The following is a 19,694-nucleotide window of genomic DNA, read 5'->3' as shown; positions in this document are numbered from 1 at the left end:
GAGTAACAGTGTCTCACAGCAGTACACAGTATATCTGACCCACAGATATATTGGCCATACAAAGGTCAGGTCCTAAAGACTATCTGTTGGCATCAGTAACAACAGCATATTTTGGGATGAGGGTTTCCAGCTGATGGGAGATGTGGCAGCTTGTCCCCTGCCAGCGTGTGGGATAATAGCATCCTCTTGTGGACAGATGGAGCGAGTGCAGCTCTGGATACATTTCTCACCCATAGAAACAGATTTTTGTGGCAGCACAAATGTATGTCTCAACAAATGTACACTAAAGCATTAATGGAAAGAAACACTGGAGTTTTTTTCAAGATAAATTAAATATCTTCATACATATATATATATATATATATATATATATATATTTCTACCCTAATAAAATATTCCTGTATTCGTACTGTTAATGAGTGTTTTTGCCTTGTTTTAATCCACTCATCCCAAAGAGCTCAAATAAATGTTTAATTAGGACTGATTGGACAATAGTCATTCTCAAACCATCTGGGCACTGACACAATCACAAAGAGAAGTCACTTATAATAATAATGGATTAAAAAGCATCATGTGACAAAAAAGAAGATTTTCAATCATCCCAGTCACTATCACCAAAATGTTCTGAGTTCCTCCAACTATAGATCGTTATGTTATTTTATATTAATGTCACTATGTTTGTCATGTTACGAGGAATATTTAACCTTAAATTATATTATCACCAAGAATTGTTGGAAGTTGCATATGCATATGAGTACTGCAATACCCTACATTTGAAGCCTAATATTTTTTAGAATCTAGGACATGATGGTGAATATTCATTGTACGTTATATAGAATTATATTGAATATCGATATGTAAAATATGTATTACGTTTTCACTATGAAGTAGTTTTTAATTTGACAAAAATGTGTAAATAGTTATTCTACCTTATACAGTGCAATGCATTGAGAAAATACTGTTGTTGCTGCATTATAGCTAAATCATTAAAATTGATATTTACCCTTTTCAGTCCAACAATAATGATTTTCTATGAATATAAGAAATGTTTATTTTGTTGATAATTTATTTCGAAGATACTTGAGTTAAGGTCTTAATGTACATTTCCAAATAGACTGATCAATGTTGATTGAGCGTAACCATAATCTGCAACATAGAATACGAAAAAGTGAAAACGGGAAGATTTCTCTGTATCTCAATTTCATTCTAATCTCACAATTCCCGCCTCCCTGTGTGTGCTTTAAGAACTGACATTTTATTCAACGACCCAACTGACGAGTGTGTGTAGAATAAGCACATGTTTTATTCATACAGGTTTTACAGGTCAAGTACACGAACAAAGTACTTGAACCAGTATCAATATAATAGCATTGATACGTCTCATGTGTAACATTATTAGAGTTTTCCATTAATTCTGACCTGACAGGCCAAACAACCTTTTCTCTTTGGCATTTTGCTCAACCACCGGTATATGATTGCACATGTTTTATATAATATATAAGTTCTGCTTGTCAATAACGATTTTTGGATGAAAAGTTGGCCAATGATCTGAGCTCAGCTTTTCCGTCAAGTGAGTGAGCAGGACAATAATGTTGAACAGTATCAGGGGCGAAGAATTAACCTAATACCGAATCCTCATCTGTATTTATAGAACACCGGCCTTTGTCCTCCGGGATTAAGATGCTCAGAGGAGGCTGTGTGTGCTTGTGTGTGTGTTTATGTGCGTGTGTGTGTGTATGTGTGTGTGAGTGCGTGCGCCTATGTGCACCTCTTCCATGCTTGTCATCTTTAATTGAGCACACAGCAGTGGAGGGAGAGCAGAACTCTTCAGCCTGCATTTTCACTGCTCACCAAAACATGACTCAATTCAATTCAATAAGCTTTATTGGCAGAGCATACACATGTGTGGCCTGAGCATGAATAGAATATTAAAGACTTATTGAAGAATTTAAAAATAACAATTGCAATGTAAACAGCAACATCAATAGTTATCAAGATAATGGAATAAAGGAATTATAATATGAAGTATAATTAGACCTGGTACAAACAGCAACATAGAAAATTTACAAATTACAAATGGAGATCGTGCCACTAAGTTTATTATGTTACAATATCTGGTGTCTGTTGCGAGGGTAACTTCTCTCTTTGTGTTAAACTTTTGAATTTGCATTAATATTTTTCACATTTTGGGAAGAATTCCCCCCTAATGTTTGTTTTAATAAAAAAGCCCAGGGACAGACTTGGACTAACACAATGTCCCTGGACTATCATACGTTACTTCAGGGGTGTGTGCTGGTGGATAATGAAGCGTCTGAAATAAATGTCTGACTGTGGCACAGCCCGTCCTACCCAGGCAGTCAGCTCTGATAGTTTTTCTGCCCTTCTTCATTTCCAAACTTTGGTCACTCAGTCTGTGTATTGTTAGTGTCTTTCTCTGATTGGTATCAGTGACTGGTCAGGTAATCTGCCTGTTTATGGCCAAATAGGTTTCTTATTTACAAAAGAACCATGTGGAATAACCCATTGAATTTTGCTGCAAATCCGGATAAGTGGGTTGTTCTAGGAGTTTTCTTTTCACTTTCTATAATGTTGCAAGATTTTTTTATTTTTTTTTAGATTTTTCACCAATTTCTCAGGAAACGAGGTAATTTGGTTTAGCTGGTTTGAATTTAAAGGGACTATTGGACACAGGGCTTCACTGAAAATAAACCATATTCTCTTTCTTGACCTCAACAAAATCTGTCTCCCCATCAAGATGTGTTCACCCTAACCTTGACCTTAGCCTTAACCCAATCTTACCCTAACCGCAGGGGATGGAGGACAAATGGAAACACAACTGAGGGAGCAGTGTTCGACACAACAATAGGAGATCATGTTTGCCCAGGGAAAACCTCATGGTAGTAATCATGACACAAGGGAAATGTGTGGTGGTGTGATATGACATGTTCTGTGCTTTGAGTCATTGCACTTGTGTGGCAGGCTGCTTTATATTATAGTCTGTTCTTAAACAATTTAATAAGTACACTGCCCTAGTGCTACACACGATAATATCTTAAATTTGTGATCCTGATGTATTCTAAATTGTTGAAGAGGACGTTTGAAAAATCATCCGAACAGCGTGCAGACCACAGCAGACTTTATTAAAACAAATCCCCTCCATTGCATGCAGCACAGTCAAGCATCTTGATACATAACAACAGCTAAATTTGACAAAATCGTGTGAATTTACAACAAGGTTTGGTGATGTCGCACAATATTTGACTGGAATGACCAAATCAGCATTAGACAGAGTGCAGTTACAACACATTTAATAAGTGCACCATTTACAAAAGTTTCTTTTTTCAACTTTACTCATTTGATCATTAATAGGTTTCAATGCAGAAACCTAACATACATATTGGTCCGTCACAAATTAATTCCCAGCATAATTATAATGATTGTGAATAAGCTCACTGTATAAAAAGTGGTCCCATGTAATGTAATGTAATGTAATGTAGCCCGAAGGTAACATAATCTGGGTCTGATTCCACAGACTTACAATGGAATAGTGATTTTCTTGTGCTACAGTTGTGGGAAATTCTTGCTCACTGTGCATAAGACAAATCATGAATCAATAAACATTTATGCAAAAAAATATATATATATTAAAAAGCATTGGCCCTTGCCTGCCATTATATATTAAACTTAACTGCTTTTGCTAAAGAGGCCATAAATAAAAGAACTTCTATGTGGGGTTTAACCTGCTAACTCTGAGCAAGGCTGGAATTTTTTTTAAACTTCTATGCAGCCACCTAAACATTGATCACGTATATATTTTTTAAATGTATATTAATGTGATACATTTATCTTGGCAAGCCATTCATTTCACTTTACACAAAGAAGACATTTCTTTACAAACAGCCACGGAAAAGCAGACACACACGAAACTCCAGTCACACACACACACACACACACACAATGTGCAAAACATTCATTGCAAAACTTAAAAGCTGCACTTCGATTGTACCCAACAAAACCTGGACTTCACCCCATATACCAAACTTCATGCACAGAAGACCCAGAAGCGGCATAAACAGTAAGGACGGGGGGGGGGGGGGGGGGGGCATTACAATGAGGAAAATGACATAAACAGCGACAGACTAAAGCTGAGTTGCAGATAGAACATGTCATATTCTGAACCTGCAGCCTTGCCTGTCATGCACAGTTGGGTTTCTTTGCAGATGTGTCAGAAGTTTGCAAAAAGACAAAAAGACAAATCAGCTAAATAGTGATCACTGCTCGGCTGCTGACACAAACACATGTGACTGCTGGGTCAGCTGTTTCGATCCCAATTGTGACATTTTGCATCCACAACCTGAAACTCAGAATTTTCTTCCTAACTTTGGTCCTGCAATCGGGTCTCAGATTATACCCCCCCCCCCCCCTGCCTTTTGGTCAATGGCTGGGCTCCTCCTGCAGGAGCTCGAAGGTCAGTTGTGTGATGTGCCGCCATGCTTGTTGGACGTGACGGGACTCTGTGGTTCGTGCACAGATGGCGAAGCGCAGGACAAAGCGTCCCGAGAGCTGACAAGGCACCAGGTGGATCTCTCTGCTCTTTGAGATCTTTTTCAGCAGGTTCTGGGTCAGCTCATTGGAGCCCTGAGAGGAGAGAGCGAGGAAGAGATCAAAGCCAAGAAAATAAAAAACAAAAATCCTTGGTCCGTGCCCTCGTCCACACTTCTGCATCCTACCACCAATGTTTGTGTTGATCTGACCCGTTGATTTGTCTGTCTGACTAAAACAGTTTTCAGACATGCACTGAACTAATAATCATAATTACAACTCACAGATCTATACGTTTTATTCTGTCTGAAAAATAGATGGCAGATATGATTTTGATAGATTTCTACAGAGGAAGTGGAATGTTACATCTCATATCTACCTGTACAGTACTAGTCCACTGTGATCTATCTAAAACAGCTATAAAGAGGGTTTAACTGGGTGAGACAATATGGATGAGACAGATTCATCAGTGTCGGTCCCAAAAGCAGTTCTCTGTGTCGTATGTTGTTACCTTAAGCCTGAAGCAGACCAGTCCCATGATGACCTCAGCACAGATCTCAAACCGCTTGTCGGCTCGTACCAAACTCTCAAACTCTTTGGCCAGGTCCACTTGCTGCAAACACAACACAGATTATAATGCACCCAATGCACGGTTTTAAATATGTAACAGTGTATACCACAGAAGTCCATGCTACTCCACCTATTCTGCATTGTGAGGTTTTCAGTTATATTCCTCCCTTTTCATTCAGAAGTGTAGAGGCTTAGATACAGTGCAAGAGAGCAAACTGTGAAAAACATTTTTATCAAACTTGTTGCCTGCAAGTAGCCGCACCAAAGGCTGTAATTGTCATGATCTCCACTTGATGGCAGTGCTGCAACATTACACGGTGCAGCACTGTCAGCCAAGCAGATTTGACCCCTTCGGTGAGCACCTTTCTACTAACCACCTTGACTATGGAATACATTCTACAACTGTGTCCTCATTGATCACCTCTGATTAGAAGGGTTGAAGGATGAAGCACTTTGAGTGGCCATCGAGAGCAGAACAGCTCTATAGAAATACAGACCATTTACAAACCATTTCCTGCCTCAGAGGCTCAGGTCAAGTTAGTTAAATATCAGGACTCATTAGCCATAAAGTACTCTGAAAAACATCATTGCCCTCCTGTAGAATAATGTTAAAACTGCTCCTATCATTATCCCCCCCCCCCCCCCAGCCCTAACCCCCCCCATGAGACCTGTGGGGGAACTAGAAGTGCATCACTGCATCTAATCCCAACTTCCGGCCAGTCCCCCTCGAATGTTGTCAAACATTGTCTTAAATGAAAGAACACTGTTTAACAAATAGGTTGATTCCCAGCGAGTCATTCACCATCATCCAGATGTGATACTATTGTTTTACCACTGCTCAGTTAATAGGAAGGACTTGTATTTTACGCATAGACATTAAGATTAGTCATTTACAATGTGTTTTATTAACTGAGATACATAATCAGTGTTGGGAAAGAACAAGAGCAGAATTTAAATGTATTTTTCCCGTTATTGGTTCAACAGGAATCTCTCTACGTCACACATGCTGTGTTTCCATTTAAACAACTCTTAACTCTGAGATTCAGCAACAGAATGCCAGAAACAGACTGCTCAATCTAATCTAGGAGACGGATGTGGTGTGTCATGGGTTATGGCTGCAGGGATCAATGCTGCCTCTGCTGCCGCTTCATTTCGAATGGAGAGTAAACACAAAACAGGCTCATTTGATTGACAGTGCAGACTGGAGGGAGGAAGAGGAAGATGAGGCGGAGAGACAGGCAAGCAGGGGTGAAGCGACGGGGAAGAAAGGGCAATGGGGGAAAAGGGGATGTGTACGGGTGGCAGAAGAGAAGAAAATGTCAGGATAAAAAGGAGATACAGGCCAGACACTTATGACTGACAGGATGTGCTGATGAGGAGAGAGACGAGGAGGGAGGCCGCTGAGGGGACTTTAGTGGTAAGGAGGATTAGGAGGGGTGAGACGACGGGGGAAGGGAGGGAGGAAGGAGATGGCATTTACTCTGACGGCATAAGTAATTGTAAGATGCCTTTTTTTTGTTCTAAGGGTTGATTGGGTTCAAATGAACAGGCGAGGGAGTGAAGCCTGAATGCAAACTCGTCATTTACTGTATAAGAAAGCACAAGTAAGTCCGGGTTCAGATGACGTTAATGACTCAACAGGATTACCACACTGATATTGCTAATACCACATTGGCTACAATTGATTTAAAAAAAAAACATTTTTAATGATCCTTTATCACTTTGCTAACTTCCTTGTACTATTAGCACAAAATTAAACAGCAACTACTTATTCATTTAACCTTGTTTTCTAAAACTCATTCCATATCATTAAGCACCAGTTGTATAAATTCTGCGTTAATAGTCGTGAACCAGTAACTTGTTGGTGTTAGATCTGGAGCACTCAAAGTCATATAACAGATTATAAAATGACAAATAAATATAAAACTTTATTTAACCTTATTTAGTACGTGCAGGTCTGTCAATATGTAAATGAGCCCCGCTCCTGTCCCCACCTATACATCAGCTGCCTGCATGCAGCTCTGAGTTCACTCATCAAATACCTCAGCTTGTTCTCTGTTTGTATCGATACTTCACACCACGGGATGACAAGTCAAATTAGCGGAATGAACAATCAATCTGCACACCAAATTTAAAGCGATGTTTCAGAATGTTTTATGTATCACTCTCATTGCATAGGTACAGTATTGGATAACAGGAGCCTTTACTACATTATCAAAAACATAATAATGTGTTGAACCTTGGACCATATAGGCGATCTACCTTAGCTAACCAGCCAGTAAACTGCAAATAATAAACTACACCTATGGTTTGTTATCGGTTATCAGATGTATGCTATGTCAAATGTAAAACAATATGGAAAGCTTCACTGTTCCTTGTCCTATGTCATTCTACACTGCAGTTCCAAGGGGGAATACTCAGCCATGTTTTACTCATGATACTTCTTGTGTCACATGAAAAAAGAAAAGCCCTTTATGACTTTATTAACAAGGTTCAAAACTGGAGGGGTCTTAGATTACGTTCAGATAATATACTGAAGAGTTGAAAGTTGTTAGGGAGAGTGATTTGTACGTGAACATGTTGGATCATGAAGGTATGGACTAAAACAAAAATAATCTTAAAAATGTGACAGTGTGATAACCTTGTGTGAATATCGGCTCATTCAGGTGACTGCCTACCTTGCGGATGTGAGCCTGAAGACCTTTGAGCCCGTACATTCGGAAGACAAACCACAACTTAAGCGAGCGAAATCTTCTTCCCAGCGGAATCTGCCAATGCTGCGGGACAGATGAGGATGAGAAGACCATATAGGTTATCGCTAACAAGTCTGCATATGAACTAATGTTGATGGAGTTATTTTATTTATGTTAAATGACCAATAATAAGTAATAATGAATCTTACCCTATAATCTGTGACCAGGCCTGCCAAAAGGAGAAAGAGACAATCAGACAATAATGCCCGTTACATCTTAAAAGTAATACCAATATATATATATATATTATTTGGATATTAACTTTTTACACTGGTCAGGGTGCCTTCTCTTCTACAACTTTCAGCTCCAGAGTTCTGACACTGAACACTAAGTAGCTTTGGAAATGTATCTTTTGTGAGGCAGTTCTATTTTGTCCAGGTGTTGCAGTCATTGTGCCCACATCCTTTATCCCACTCAACACTGCCCCCACACACACACACACACAAACACACACAGAGACACACAGAGACACACATTCACTAACACCGTTAGCTGTGAGTAGCTCATCTCTACAGAATGGAGGCCCGTGTTAGCGGGTGCTAATAACCACTAATTAGATTGAAGAGTCCAGATTGTATGAGAGAGGGCTTTTGTAAGGTGCCTCAGTGTGGTGGGAGCTTCTCTCTGTCTGCTCGTCTGTCTGTCCGACAAATTACAGTGCAGGTCTGAGCCCATCTGCAGGCGAGGAGCGTGTGCACCTGTGCACACAGAAGTAACACACACAGACAAACGCAGACACACACAGACACACGCAGACAGACTCTGACTCATGTTAAGATTTATAGTTTTTCAAGTCTTATCAGTCTAAAAAGAGTTTTGGGGTGAAGTAGGGGTTTGTAGTCTTACAAAATCACTCACACACACACACACACACACACACAGACACGGACACACACACACACACACACACACACGGACACGGACACGGACACACACACACACACGCACACACACACACACGCACAAGAGAGGGTGACTAATGGTGCGTATTAATTAAATTAAACTACTTCACAAATACTGTAAATCAGCTTTACCTCAGGTAGGATAGGATTATAAAATCATGGGCCTCACAATGTTAACAGTAAACAAAGTCCCACATTGTTGCTTTCATGTAATTCAGTCGAGTTCATAAAAGCTGATCTGTGATCGTTGATTCAAACAATGTCGGAGAAGTGACTCTACCTGACTCCTGGTTTTCATGCTTCAGGTACAGTGGGTCCACCTTGAAGGCTCCAATAATGTCTGCTCTCTTCTTCACCCTTCAGGTGTCAAATAAATACCACATATATACAAATTTAGAACTTTTCGCCTCGTCAAACATGATTTTGTTCAGTAGGGTCATACAATATGTTTGATTTACATTGCTTGAGTGTGTTAGATTTGACATGTTTGTCATGATTTATCATATTATTATTACGTTTCATTCGACCTGATATTATAGCATATTACCTCACATTTATAACGCAAACCAAAAAATGAAGATATCTCAGTGTTATGTCAGTAGCAGGAGACTGAGCTAGAGGTGATGAAACAAGCCATCTCTTCCCCGCGCCACATGTCAGTGTTTGTGATTCCTCTGTTTCCACCTTGTGCGGAGCATGTGTGGTTTTGTCTGCTGCTGACAGACGGGGCAGATGGAAGGCGGACTTCTATTTTCACCGTGCAAATGAGTGAGGGGTGAATAGATATCAGTTCTGTGATGACAACTGCCCACTCTGGGGTAAATCGGAACACCTTGGGCAAATATACTCATACGACTAAGATGCTAGGTGCTAAAATTAGCATGACTGGCTCTTTTGTTCAACACGTCATTGTGAGACTGTGTTCACACCAAGGAAATACTCTTTTCTTTAATTAAACTCTAATTAGTATTTCTGGAATATGTGCTGGAGTTGTAAAAGGTGTAGCTCTCATATTTAACGTGTGTCAGACAACTCACCACATCGTAGAGCAGTCAAAGTTGACTAAAAGCCATTTGTGTGGGTTGAAGTTGAACGAGTCAGCAAACTGTAAAAGATAAAAACTGTCAGAGGACCAGTGATTACGAGTTGCTATCAATAATCTCTGGGGTCTGCTGGATTACTTTTTTAAAGGTGTAACAAAGTACCCAGAATAAATTGATTGTGGTGATAAAAAAAATCTGCAAGTAAACCTACTATAAAACATTTTAATTTACCATCACTGACACAAGTGTTTCATCAACAGCTTTATCTAGACTGAAGCAGCCACAATTTATTTGAAATGCAAAAGAGGAGCGCTGAGCCAACAGCGTGCAGAAATAACCCTTTCCTGGCAGGGCTGATTCAAAGAAAGACAAACCCCACCTAATCTGCCCCCATCTTTTTGTTGCCTATCTTTTGTAATTTCCTTTTCTCCTACCTCCACAGATGCAATAACAGAACATACAGAGATAGAGACAACGTGAAACAGACTCCTGGCTGACAGTTGCCATGCTGACTGATTCAAAGAGCGCTGCTTGCCTGCTCGTCCATCAGTCATATCCTAGCAACCAGCCCTCGAGCCAGGGCTGCGCTCTCATCCAAAAAGCCTTCTCCATGTCTCCATCAAGGAGGGTCGTGTCAAAGTTCTGTACCCTAACTACAGTACAGAATATGAATTCCACTAAAAATTACTGCATACAGCTTAAACAAGTCTGTGAACTTAACTTCCTTACAGAGGTCAACGTTTTCTTATTTTCTCACTGCATAAGAAATATAAGAAAATGTAAAAATGCAAGTTGAATTGAAAGAAAAGCTTTAACTGTACATTTCCAGGGGCACATTTTATAGCCACGTCTGCAGGGGAAGAGATGAAACAACAGTTGGTTCCGTTTTTCTCTGTCTCCCCCACCAACATCGTATGAATCTGTGTGTCTAATAAACAGTGATATCCAAAGGTCTAACGCTGCCTCAGGAAATTACTTTGTCCTTATCTCTGCGTCTCTGCACAGCTTGGGGAGCGGCCGCTGCCTCGGCAGCCTCAAACAGCAGATAGATGCTCCCGCCTCCCTCTCGTCGATTGTCTGGCCTATTACTCACGCTTGCATGCTTCCTCCTTGACATTAACATTACGCCACTTTCGAACAGAAGACAAAGCTGCTGGATATAATCAGTATGCGGTTAGTGTTTGCTGGCATAGATGTTATGGGAGATATTTTACAACCTATTGAGCAGAATTAGGCACCCTTGTTATTTAGCAGCAAGTGTATCTATGCAAGCGGACGCTCACTTGAAGTTTCAAACCACACTAAACACGTCCAACACGTATTGGGATGTTCAAAGTTAAACTCTTGACATGACATTTCTCTCATGGAAATTCTTAGAGCAGCTCGATCTTTGACATTTTGTCAACTTTACAGAAACCTATTACTAGCAGTAAATACATACATATAAATGTTTCAATGTTTTTACACACCTCAATGCCGTTCAACAAAGGCCTAAACTCAGGGCAGATAAATGCACTCCCAGCATAAGCTGCATCGATGTGCATCCACAGATTTTCCTCATTACCTGGAAGAAAGAGAGAGATTATATCTGTCTGATTGAATTCAACAATGTGGGATGTAAAACCTGTAGTTTCTGGATTTTATTGAGCTGGATATGATTGAGGATTATTGAAATCAAAAAGAAATGATGATTTGTGGAGAGAGAGAGAGAGAGAGAGAGAGAGAGAGAGAGAGAGAGAGAGAGAGAGAGAGAGAGAGAGAGAGAGAGAGAGAGAGTCGTCTCCCTGTAAAACAAAGTATTTTCAAGTGTGTGCTGCTGTGATGACTCACATATGGGCCCCAGCTCGGTGATGTGATCAAAAGCACACGATGGAGTGGTGCCGAGAGTCGCACAAAACTGAAACACACACACACACACACACATTCAAATCATTCAAGTGTTTATTACCTGTGCTGTTTTTCACGGTCTCAACACTGACAGATTCAATTGTGCAGGAGACTTTAATGAAGCACCATCATTGCAGCTCCTGAGACCTGTTGCTTTTACACAAAGACTGAAATAAATGTCTTATTTGAACATTCAGCGGATCACATGCAGCCAGGTTGGACACAGAGCTGATTCAAAGCTGCTGGACCACCGCAGCCTCCTGAGCATTACACCCTGATAGTGATCTGTGGGTCCAGCTGAGACAGGGATTATTGTCCTTAACCAGATAGACGTAGATTAGGTTCAACAGAAACACAGTTATCCTTCAGCAGAGGCCTCGGGGTGTGCAAAGCAGAACTGGAGCTGTCAACTCAGTGGGTGGTTGCGCAATTGGTGTCGAGCGCATCCAATGACAGACGTGTGTAATCTAATTTGCTGTGAAGAAAAGTCATATTTAATGTTGGAGCTGTGTCTGTCAGCTGTGTGTGTCCGCTGTGTGATAGCTGCATAGATGGATACAGATTTGTATTTACATAGAAAGGGATGAGTCCAGCTGCTTTGTCCTCCTCCACCATCTTCTTCAGCATGTCCCCTTTGACGGCGTAGCTGTCGTCTGTAGGAACATTCCTCATCATCACTCCTCCAATCAGAGCCGCACGCTCCACCGAGGAGTGAGCCTGAGGAGCAGAGAGATGCAACACATGTGAGTGGGGAGAAAGATTTACTGAATCATTTTATGTTGTGGGAATATTTTATAAACAAACATATAGGATAGTCAAAGTCAAGTTTAAGTTTATTTTTTTTAAACAAAAATATAAGAATTCATTAATATATTAAAAACAATATGTGTTCACTCTAAACATAATAAATCTTTGAGTGTGTTTATTTGAATGTTTAAATATTTCATGTAATGTTACAAGTGAGTCCAAATAATTTTATGATAATTGTAGATTTCAGCATGTAGCAATTTACAGATTGTACGTTTTTAGCATCTAAGATAAACATCAATACTTTAGTACATGTATTTCTGACGTGTACACACAAGTGGAGCAGTGTTCTTGAGTATAAAGAACTAACTGGTCTCCATGTAAAGGTCTATGTGGCCCTCAGGCAGCTGCTATAACCCAATCACCAAGTCAGCCTGGTATTAAACCTGATCAGAGCGAGCGACTGCCTGACCGACCCTCTGTCTCTGTCAGTCACTAAAATCCTCCTGCACTATACAGAGGTAACCTTTTATGATCTAAGTTCACGTGGACTGTTCTCCAATGAGACCAGTTACATAATCCAGAGTGCACAGTTGCAGTTGTATTTCCATTTGACTTGCAGCACTGGACATGCAGATTTAGTTTATAACTTATTTTAAGCAGTGTTAAAAACATTAAGATTCACTCATACCTGAAACCGTAATGATTTAAACTGATGTGTAAAGTCAGGACTTTGGGTAAGATAAATGGAAATAGAGTTTTAGTTCAGCCATGAACCAAACAGGTGTAAGACTGTGAATGTGTTGTTTTTATTACCTGCTCCGAGGTGTACGCCACCAGTTTGGAGAAGATTTCCGCCTCTGCTTTTTCAGGCTCTGACGCCTGAATCCTTCGGATCGCTTTACAACGAGCGGCGAGCAGCGACATCAGGGTTGCCTCACTGGCTGTGCCCTTTGGAGGATCATGAGAAACTTGTGACTGAGGAGAAAGGGCCTATCTTCCCTATATTTAATTTTGAAACTTATTCTGTTAGGCGAGGTTCATTTTGATGTTTCTAAAAGAGCTTCTATGGTTTTGGAGCTGTGAGAAGTAGATGACAATGTCCGTTGAGAATTGGATTATTCAGAAGATTGTGGATGTTTCCATAAAGGAAGGCAACCAAACATCTCTAGGTATAATCAAACATTATGGCAGCAAGTGGCGACTAAAGTGGGAAAAGCAAACAAATCATATATCATCACCAGGATCATTGGGTATCCCGGCTACTATAAACAGAACAAGGTGTCAACATCAAATCTATATTAAGTATCCTGATTACAGGTGTTAATTCCTACTGTATTATCTTCAATGATCCAGTGTAAACATGAAAGGAAAATAATATATTGACTCTTCTATTTCTGTTTTCCATAATGTATTTATAGCATTTAGTTTGTGTGTCCCTATTCATGCACACATGCAATTATCCCCAACAAACATAAACAGGTCTTCAATCCCTAATACGAAGATGAGATGTGTCTCTTCTCTACAAGTGATTACAAGATTTGATGTTGCTGTGTTGCTGTTGATCCTATTACATCATAAATGAAAATCATTGAAGGAGTAATGGCCGTGTATATATGTAATGCTATTGCATAATCATAATTTACATCCGAAGGTGGTGACTGATCTTCTCTATAAAAGCTGCAGGTTATGTCTCTAATATCTGGTTGCTAAAGTTAATACATAATCAAAATAGATGACTTATTTTCTGACTTCATGTTAAAAGTCTGTTCAAAGACAGAGGCAATAAAACAACACCCACATGCAGGGTAGCCTCACAATGCAAATTTTATTCTGAATTTATTTATGTGTTTTACATCAACAGATGTAGGTTGTGTTTTTATGGGAAGTGGGTTATGTGTTTTGGTTCCTTCTTGTTATGTATTATGCTGTAATTGTTGTCTCATTGTGGCAAACTGAGGCAAATTCCAAACAACTGAGTGTGTTCAATCTTTAATATGACAGGACTTATATGTTTGAGTACATTTGCATTTGTGAAATCTAAGCAGGCTACTATTACTAATTCAAATAAGTAATAATAAAATTAAATAATTAACATTTGATGCTGTTTGATTTTCAGTGTTGATTTGAACGCTGTGACACCTCCACATTTTCATTAGAGGAGAAAATGACTTCATGTGGAAACAGTGTGATGAGTCATCATCCATGCAGCCTGTTCCGGAGAACATCGTTTGAGGCCACATTACCACAAGTCAATGAAATGCTCAAATCATTCAGTCGATGAGCACAAATTGCCACCAACACCAGCATCCTAATATAAGCTTTGTCATTTGTGTCAAAACAAATTTGAAGCGGAACAGGATTAAGCCTAACCTTTTGAGAGGTTAGGGATCCACACAATGGATCAATCAGCCGACCTACCCATCAGACCACATTGATTATCAGGAGCTCTGAGGAATTGGAAAGTGTAGGAACATAAACTCAAAACAACCTCAGGCTTCCAAACGTACCCAAGTGCACGTCCTGTCCTTCAGACATCAGCCTCCGAGCTTTTCATCCATCCTCCCACCCGCCAGTAACTGCTCCTTCCTTTTCAAATGTAACTAAGCTCATATTTTAGCATTAATATCATATAGAGAAATAGCACAACTGAAATTTGTTTAGATTTTTACTACAGCAAACATCATGACACCCAATTGTTTTTTATGAAAATGTCCAGAATGGTTTATACACAAAAAAACGGATAAACCAAAAAGAAATCCAAGAATCCTGGTGAGAGGAAGATGGAATTTATCACACCATCATTTAGTCTCACTGATACTTGAATCTGTTAATTTTGTCATTTATTCTAATCACGGACAAAGAGACTTCTCCCTTCACCACAGTCTCACGACTCACACGACACGGATGGTCTGAGGTCACCATGGGGTCTTTTTGAAAGCCTCCTACTTCCCCTTTGTGTTGGTATAAGGTTTATAATAATAGGCTGGCAATGTGCTATCACAATACTCATTAGCCTCAGCTGCAGTGAAAAGAGCCACATTTGTTGCCATAGTGAGCTGGTAAAGCTGCACTTAAAAAAAGGAGAGTGGCAAGACCGAAACAAAAACACTTTGAACCAGATGAGCACGCGCACACACACACACACTCACAATAGAGGAGATATGAATGATCTGTCATCAGAGTGCACACTCAGGCTCCACTAGTCCCACACACACAAACACACACATATATATAAATACTGTTGCCATCAGTGGAACACTAGGTGATTTCTTAGCCTTTTGCCACACAAAACAATCCCAGCACCATCAGCGTCATCTGTCTGCCTGTGGATGACATATTAAAAGGCAATTTCCTGCCAATGTGCAGCCGGTGTGAAGCAGGAACAGAAAGAAACAACAAATCAATAGTACACAAATGGCTGATGAATACGGTTTCCACTAAGTTGTGGGTGCGTATGAGCACCGTTGTTTTCCTGTGTGTCAGTGCTGGCGAGTCAGTACATCAGAGAAATTACAGACATGTCAAAGAAAAGTCGCAGTGAGACGACACTCACTTGGATGACGCCTCCTCCGGTTCCGTGAGTTCCGGCAAAGAAACACTCGGGCAGATGCAGCATCTTGCCGAGCCAATCTAACATCACTGTCTCCAGCTCTGTGCAGGCCGGACTGGAAGCCTGAATAACACACACACACCGAAAACACACAAACATCTCACAAATGGCTCTGTTTGCGTTTGTTGTAGAACTGAATTGAGGATGCAGAGAGTCTGACACAGAGAAGAAGTGTTACCCAGGAGAATCCAATGCAGCCAATGGCTCCACTCAGCATGTCGGCCAACATGGCGGGGAAAGAGGAAGCAGCTGGGAAGTAGGCGAAGAAGTAGGGGCTGTGCCAGTGGGTCACCTGGAGACAGACACAACATAGTCATTCGGATGAAACTTTAGCTCTCCATTGGGAACAGGTGGACACTGACATTACATCGACAGTTATCTACTTCCTTTCTGGTATCGGAATGGAGGCGTTGGAGTGTTGTTGCCGTGTTGCAGGTCGGAGGGATGCCCGAATTATTATTAAATAGAGAATAAGAGTCTCTGAAAGCAACCACCTCTGTTCATCAGTGAGTGACCCAACACTGTTTGTCCCCTGTGTCCGACGACTTATCTTATCGGTTAACACAAGGGTTGTTTACACATTGAGTTCAAATTGACATGGCTTGTGGAATGAGATGGCATATATTTTACAATAAACACTGACGGAGCTGAATAAAACAGATGAATTGAATTTGATTATCATCTCCAGAACAATACATGAACAGTACATGAAGTGTAATATAGACACACACCACATCAGATGCTGCTCATTGAGCCACTAAATACTGAACTGTCTGTCACCAGTTTCATAAAACTCATATAGCACCGGGAACTGATCAATGCCACACAGACAGACGGATACATCTGCATGTTTCCCTCTTCATTTTGTCTGTAGGAGAAAACCAGTCCTGAGACAGACGTAACATGACCCAGCTTTAAAGTAATCAGGCTTAAACCAGGGATGCTCTTGCTGAAGACAATAAAGCACCATGTTGCCTAAAATACTTGCTCTCCTTGTTCTCATCCTACATTGCTATAATCTTTTTAAAGGTAAGACATAAGAGTAGTAGAATAAATGTATATTGTGCGGCGCAAGAGAAACTACATCCAGATCGCCTGGTTTGAATGTAAATAAGTTTGAAGCATGAATGTCATATACATAAAAGGCTGAGTGAGACATTATTTTATATAACTTTAAAAAGGTTGCCTTTAACATTCATACATGTTCACTAAAATCACATCAACTTTTAAATACCTCTGCCAAGGAGGTTATACAGTATTATCACTGGCTTTGGTATTTAACAGGACTACAAGAAAACTACAAGAAATATTACCCCCAAAACTTGGAGAAACGATTTGGTTAAGGTCAGAGATGATTACATAAATTGTTGGTGCAGATTTTCTTTAGCAATGTCTGATTTCCACATATGAATTGATTTCTCAGACAAGAATTCATGGATCTTGAATAAAAAATCTGTCAGGTAAAGTGGACTGAGTGACTTAAGATCCTTGATGGAGGTAGACATTCTACTTCAATCCAAGTTACCAGTTTAGTTGAGAGAAATGAAATGATGAAAACGAGCTGTTGCTGGTTAGCATTGCTGAAAAAGGTAATATTGAGCTGAACAAATGGATTCATGTCATTTCTGGCTTTGTCAATATTTTATAATTAGCAAAGGAAGAGACTACAGCAGCTGATTTGTTTGGGTCTCCTTCCAAATTGCTGTGATCATGTTCCCCGACAGAAAGTGCCTCGTACACTCTACACTATTATTTTCTAAAATGATCTAAAAAACTACATTGAATGAGAAGAGCATCCACAACATTTTGTGTGTCAGCAAATCAGCAGAACTCACCCCCGGCATAATGACCCTCTCCACATCTCTCATGATATCCTCATAAGTCTCCGGCTCCAGTGGAGCCTCACTGGGGATCAAGGAACGAAGATACCCTGGTTCCAGGTCTGGGTAGACCGGCCGCTTTTCTATGTTCTCCAGGTAGTCGGCCACATAGTCCACCATCTCCTTTCCTCTGCGACGAAACTCTGTTGCATCCATGGTCCCACTGCGAACAATATCACACTAACACTTTATTCTTTTGTTGCTATTTCAACCAGTTAGATTAGGGATTACACACACACACACACACACACACACACACACACACTCACCCAAACACATTTAACCCTTGATCTCAGTGGTATGAATGGGATGTTTGTTGCAGAGTTAAGCAGGTTCATGATGTTAAGTGAGGTGAGAGAGCTTTATAATATATGAAAATGTATAACATAGAGTACAGTTATGTTCCAATACGACATCACCCTTGATGAAGGGACTCATGGAAATACAGTCAATACTCGCACTGAGAATTTATCTCCTGAACAGTTGCAGTTACGATACTTTTCCAACGGCTTTTTCAAAACAGTAAAAACACACAAGCTGATCTGGTTATATTTACAAATATTTTGTCTGGCTACACAGCCTGAAGTTTGAGGTATTTTTTCCATAATTTCAACATTTGTTTTAATTGGTTTTATATAGTAGGCACTTTGAAAAAATGCTGTATTTAAAAAAAAGTTACATAGATCAGATCATCACTTGGTTTCCTAATACATTATAGGTTTTTTATAGATTAATAAATAAAGCTTGTAAAGCGCGCAGACTGTTGTTATAAGCTCACACCCTCATAAACACAGAGCCAAAGGGCAGTTTCATAAACCTTGAACATAAAGCCAGGATAATGAGAAGCCACAGAAACTCTTGAACGTTGCCCCTCGCTCTTCCACTCGATCATTCAACAAGTGTTTCACCCTGCATGTTTCTCTCCCTTCTGTAGAGGCAAAGCCCTTATCCTTCTCATGATCTCAAATAGGATTAGACGTGGTGTGTGTGTGTGTGTGTGTGAGTGTGTGTGTAAGTGTGTGTGTGTGTCTATTCACTCACAATTTCAGGTGAGAGTTTGGATGCTGGATCCTCTTCTGTTCCTCTGGCGTCGGCAAACAGACGGACAAACAGGCAGGCACATGCAGTTTGTTTGTTTGTGTGTGTGTGTGTGTGTGTGTGTGTGTAAGCAGGACAGGAGGCATATGCTCCTTTTTATCTTGCCACTAACCACCCCCACCCACCCGGACCCCGTGAGCCTAGCCAATGGGAGCAGGGCTGATATCCAACTGCGAGAAGGACACATTCATTTTCTGAAGCTGTGATTACAGTGCCACACACTTGGATATATGTGAATATGCTTATCCTTATGTACACAGATATCACGTATCAAGCTGTGTTTACACAGATAAGAAAGACATGAGTGGGGATGAAAAAGTAAGGCCACCTTTTTGGAAATTTCTGCATTTATGTACATCAATTTGAACAAATAATACAAATAATTGTATTGTCTCTGTATTGATTAGATAATTAATAAATAGATAGAAAGATGTACTTTATTGATCCTAAATTGGGAAATGATTGTGTTACAGCAGCATGTCCAGGGCGTTGCACATTGAGCGAAGATCAAGAGACTAAATACAAGAAGTGGCAAACCATGAATAAGAGACAAGCGTGCAAAACTGCAGTTGTTGTTTGCAAAAAGTAAAGGTAAGAAAAATACTAAAATGAAATATGAATATTAGATGTGCAATAAAATATGAATATAAAATGTGCAA

At 40.1% G+C, this 19,694-nt stretch overlaps 1 protein-coding gene across 1 annotated transcript; it reads right to left on the bottom strand.

Annotated features, from left to right (window-relative positions):
• Positions 1-3,119: 3,119 nt before the first annotated feature.
• ddc (dopa decarboxylase) lies at positions 3,120-19,104 on the bottom strand. Its single transcript, XM_053432664.1, has 14 exons — positions 18,979-19,104; positions 17,893-18,100; positions 16,236-16,349; positions 16,001-16,120; positions 13,261-13,395; positions 12,271-12,414; positions 11,641-11,707; positions 11,280-11,374; positions 9,805-9,872; positions 9,048-9,124; positions 8,015-8,034; positions 7,791-7,889; positions 5,054-5,155; positions 3,120-4,638 (listed from the first exon to the last, which is right to left on the bottom strand). The coding sequence occupies exons 2-14, from the start codon at positions 18,091-18,093 to the stop codon at positions 4,435-4,437; spliced, it is 1,446 nt and encodes a 481-aa protein (XP_053288639.1). The 5' UTR covers positions 18,094-18,100; positions 18,979-19,104; the 3' UTR covers positions 3,120-4,434.
• Positions 19,105-19,694: the final 590 nt, after the last annotated feature.

Source organism: Pleuronectes platessa, chromosome 10 (assembly GCF_947347685.1).
Source record: "Pleuronectes platessa chromosome 10, fPlePla1.1, whole genome shotgun sequence".
Taxonomy (NCBI): Eukaryota; Metazoa; Chordata; class Actinopteri; order Pleuronectiformes; family Pleuronectidae; genus Pleuronectes; species Pleuronectes platessa.
The sequence above is the reverse complement of the archived record's forward strand: the minus strand, read 5'-3'. Positions and strand labels throughout refer to the sequence as shown.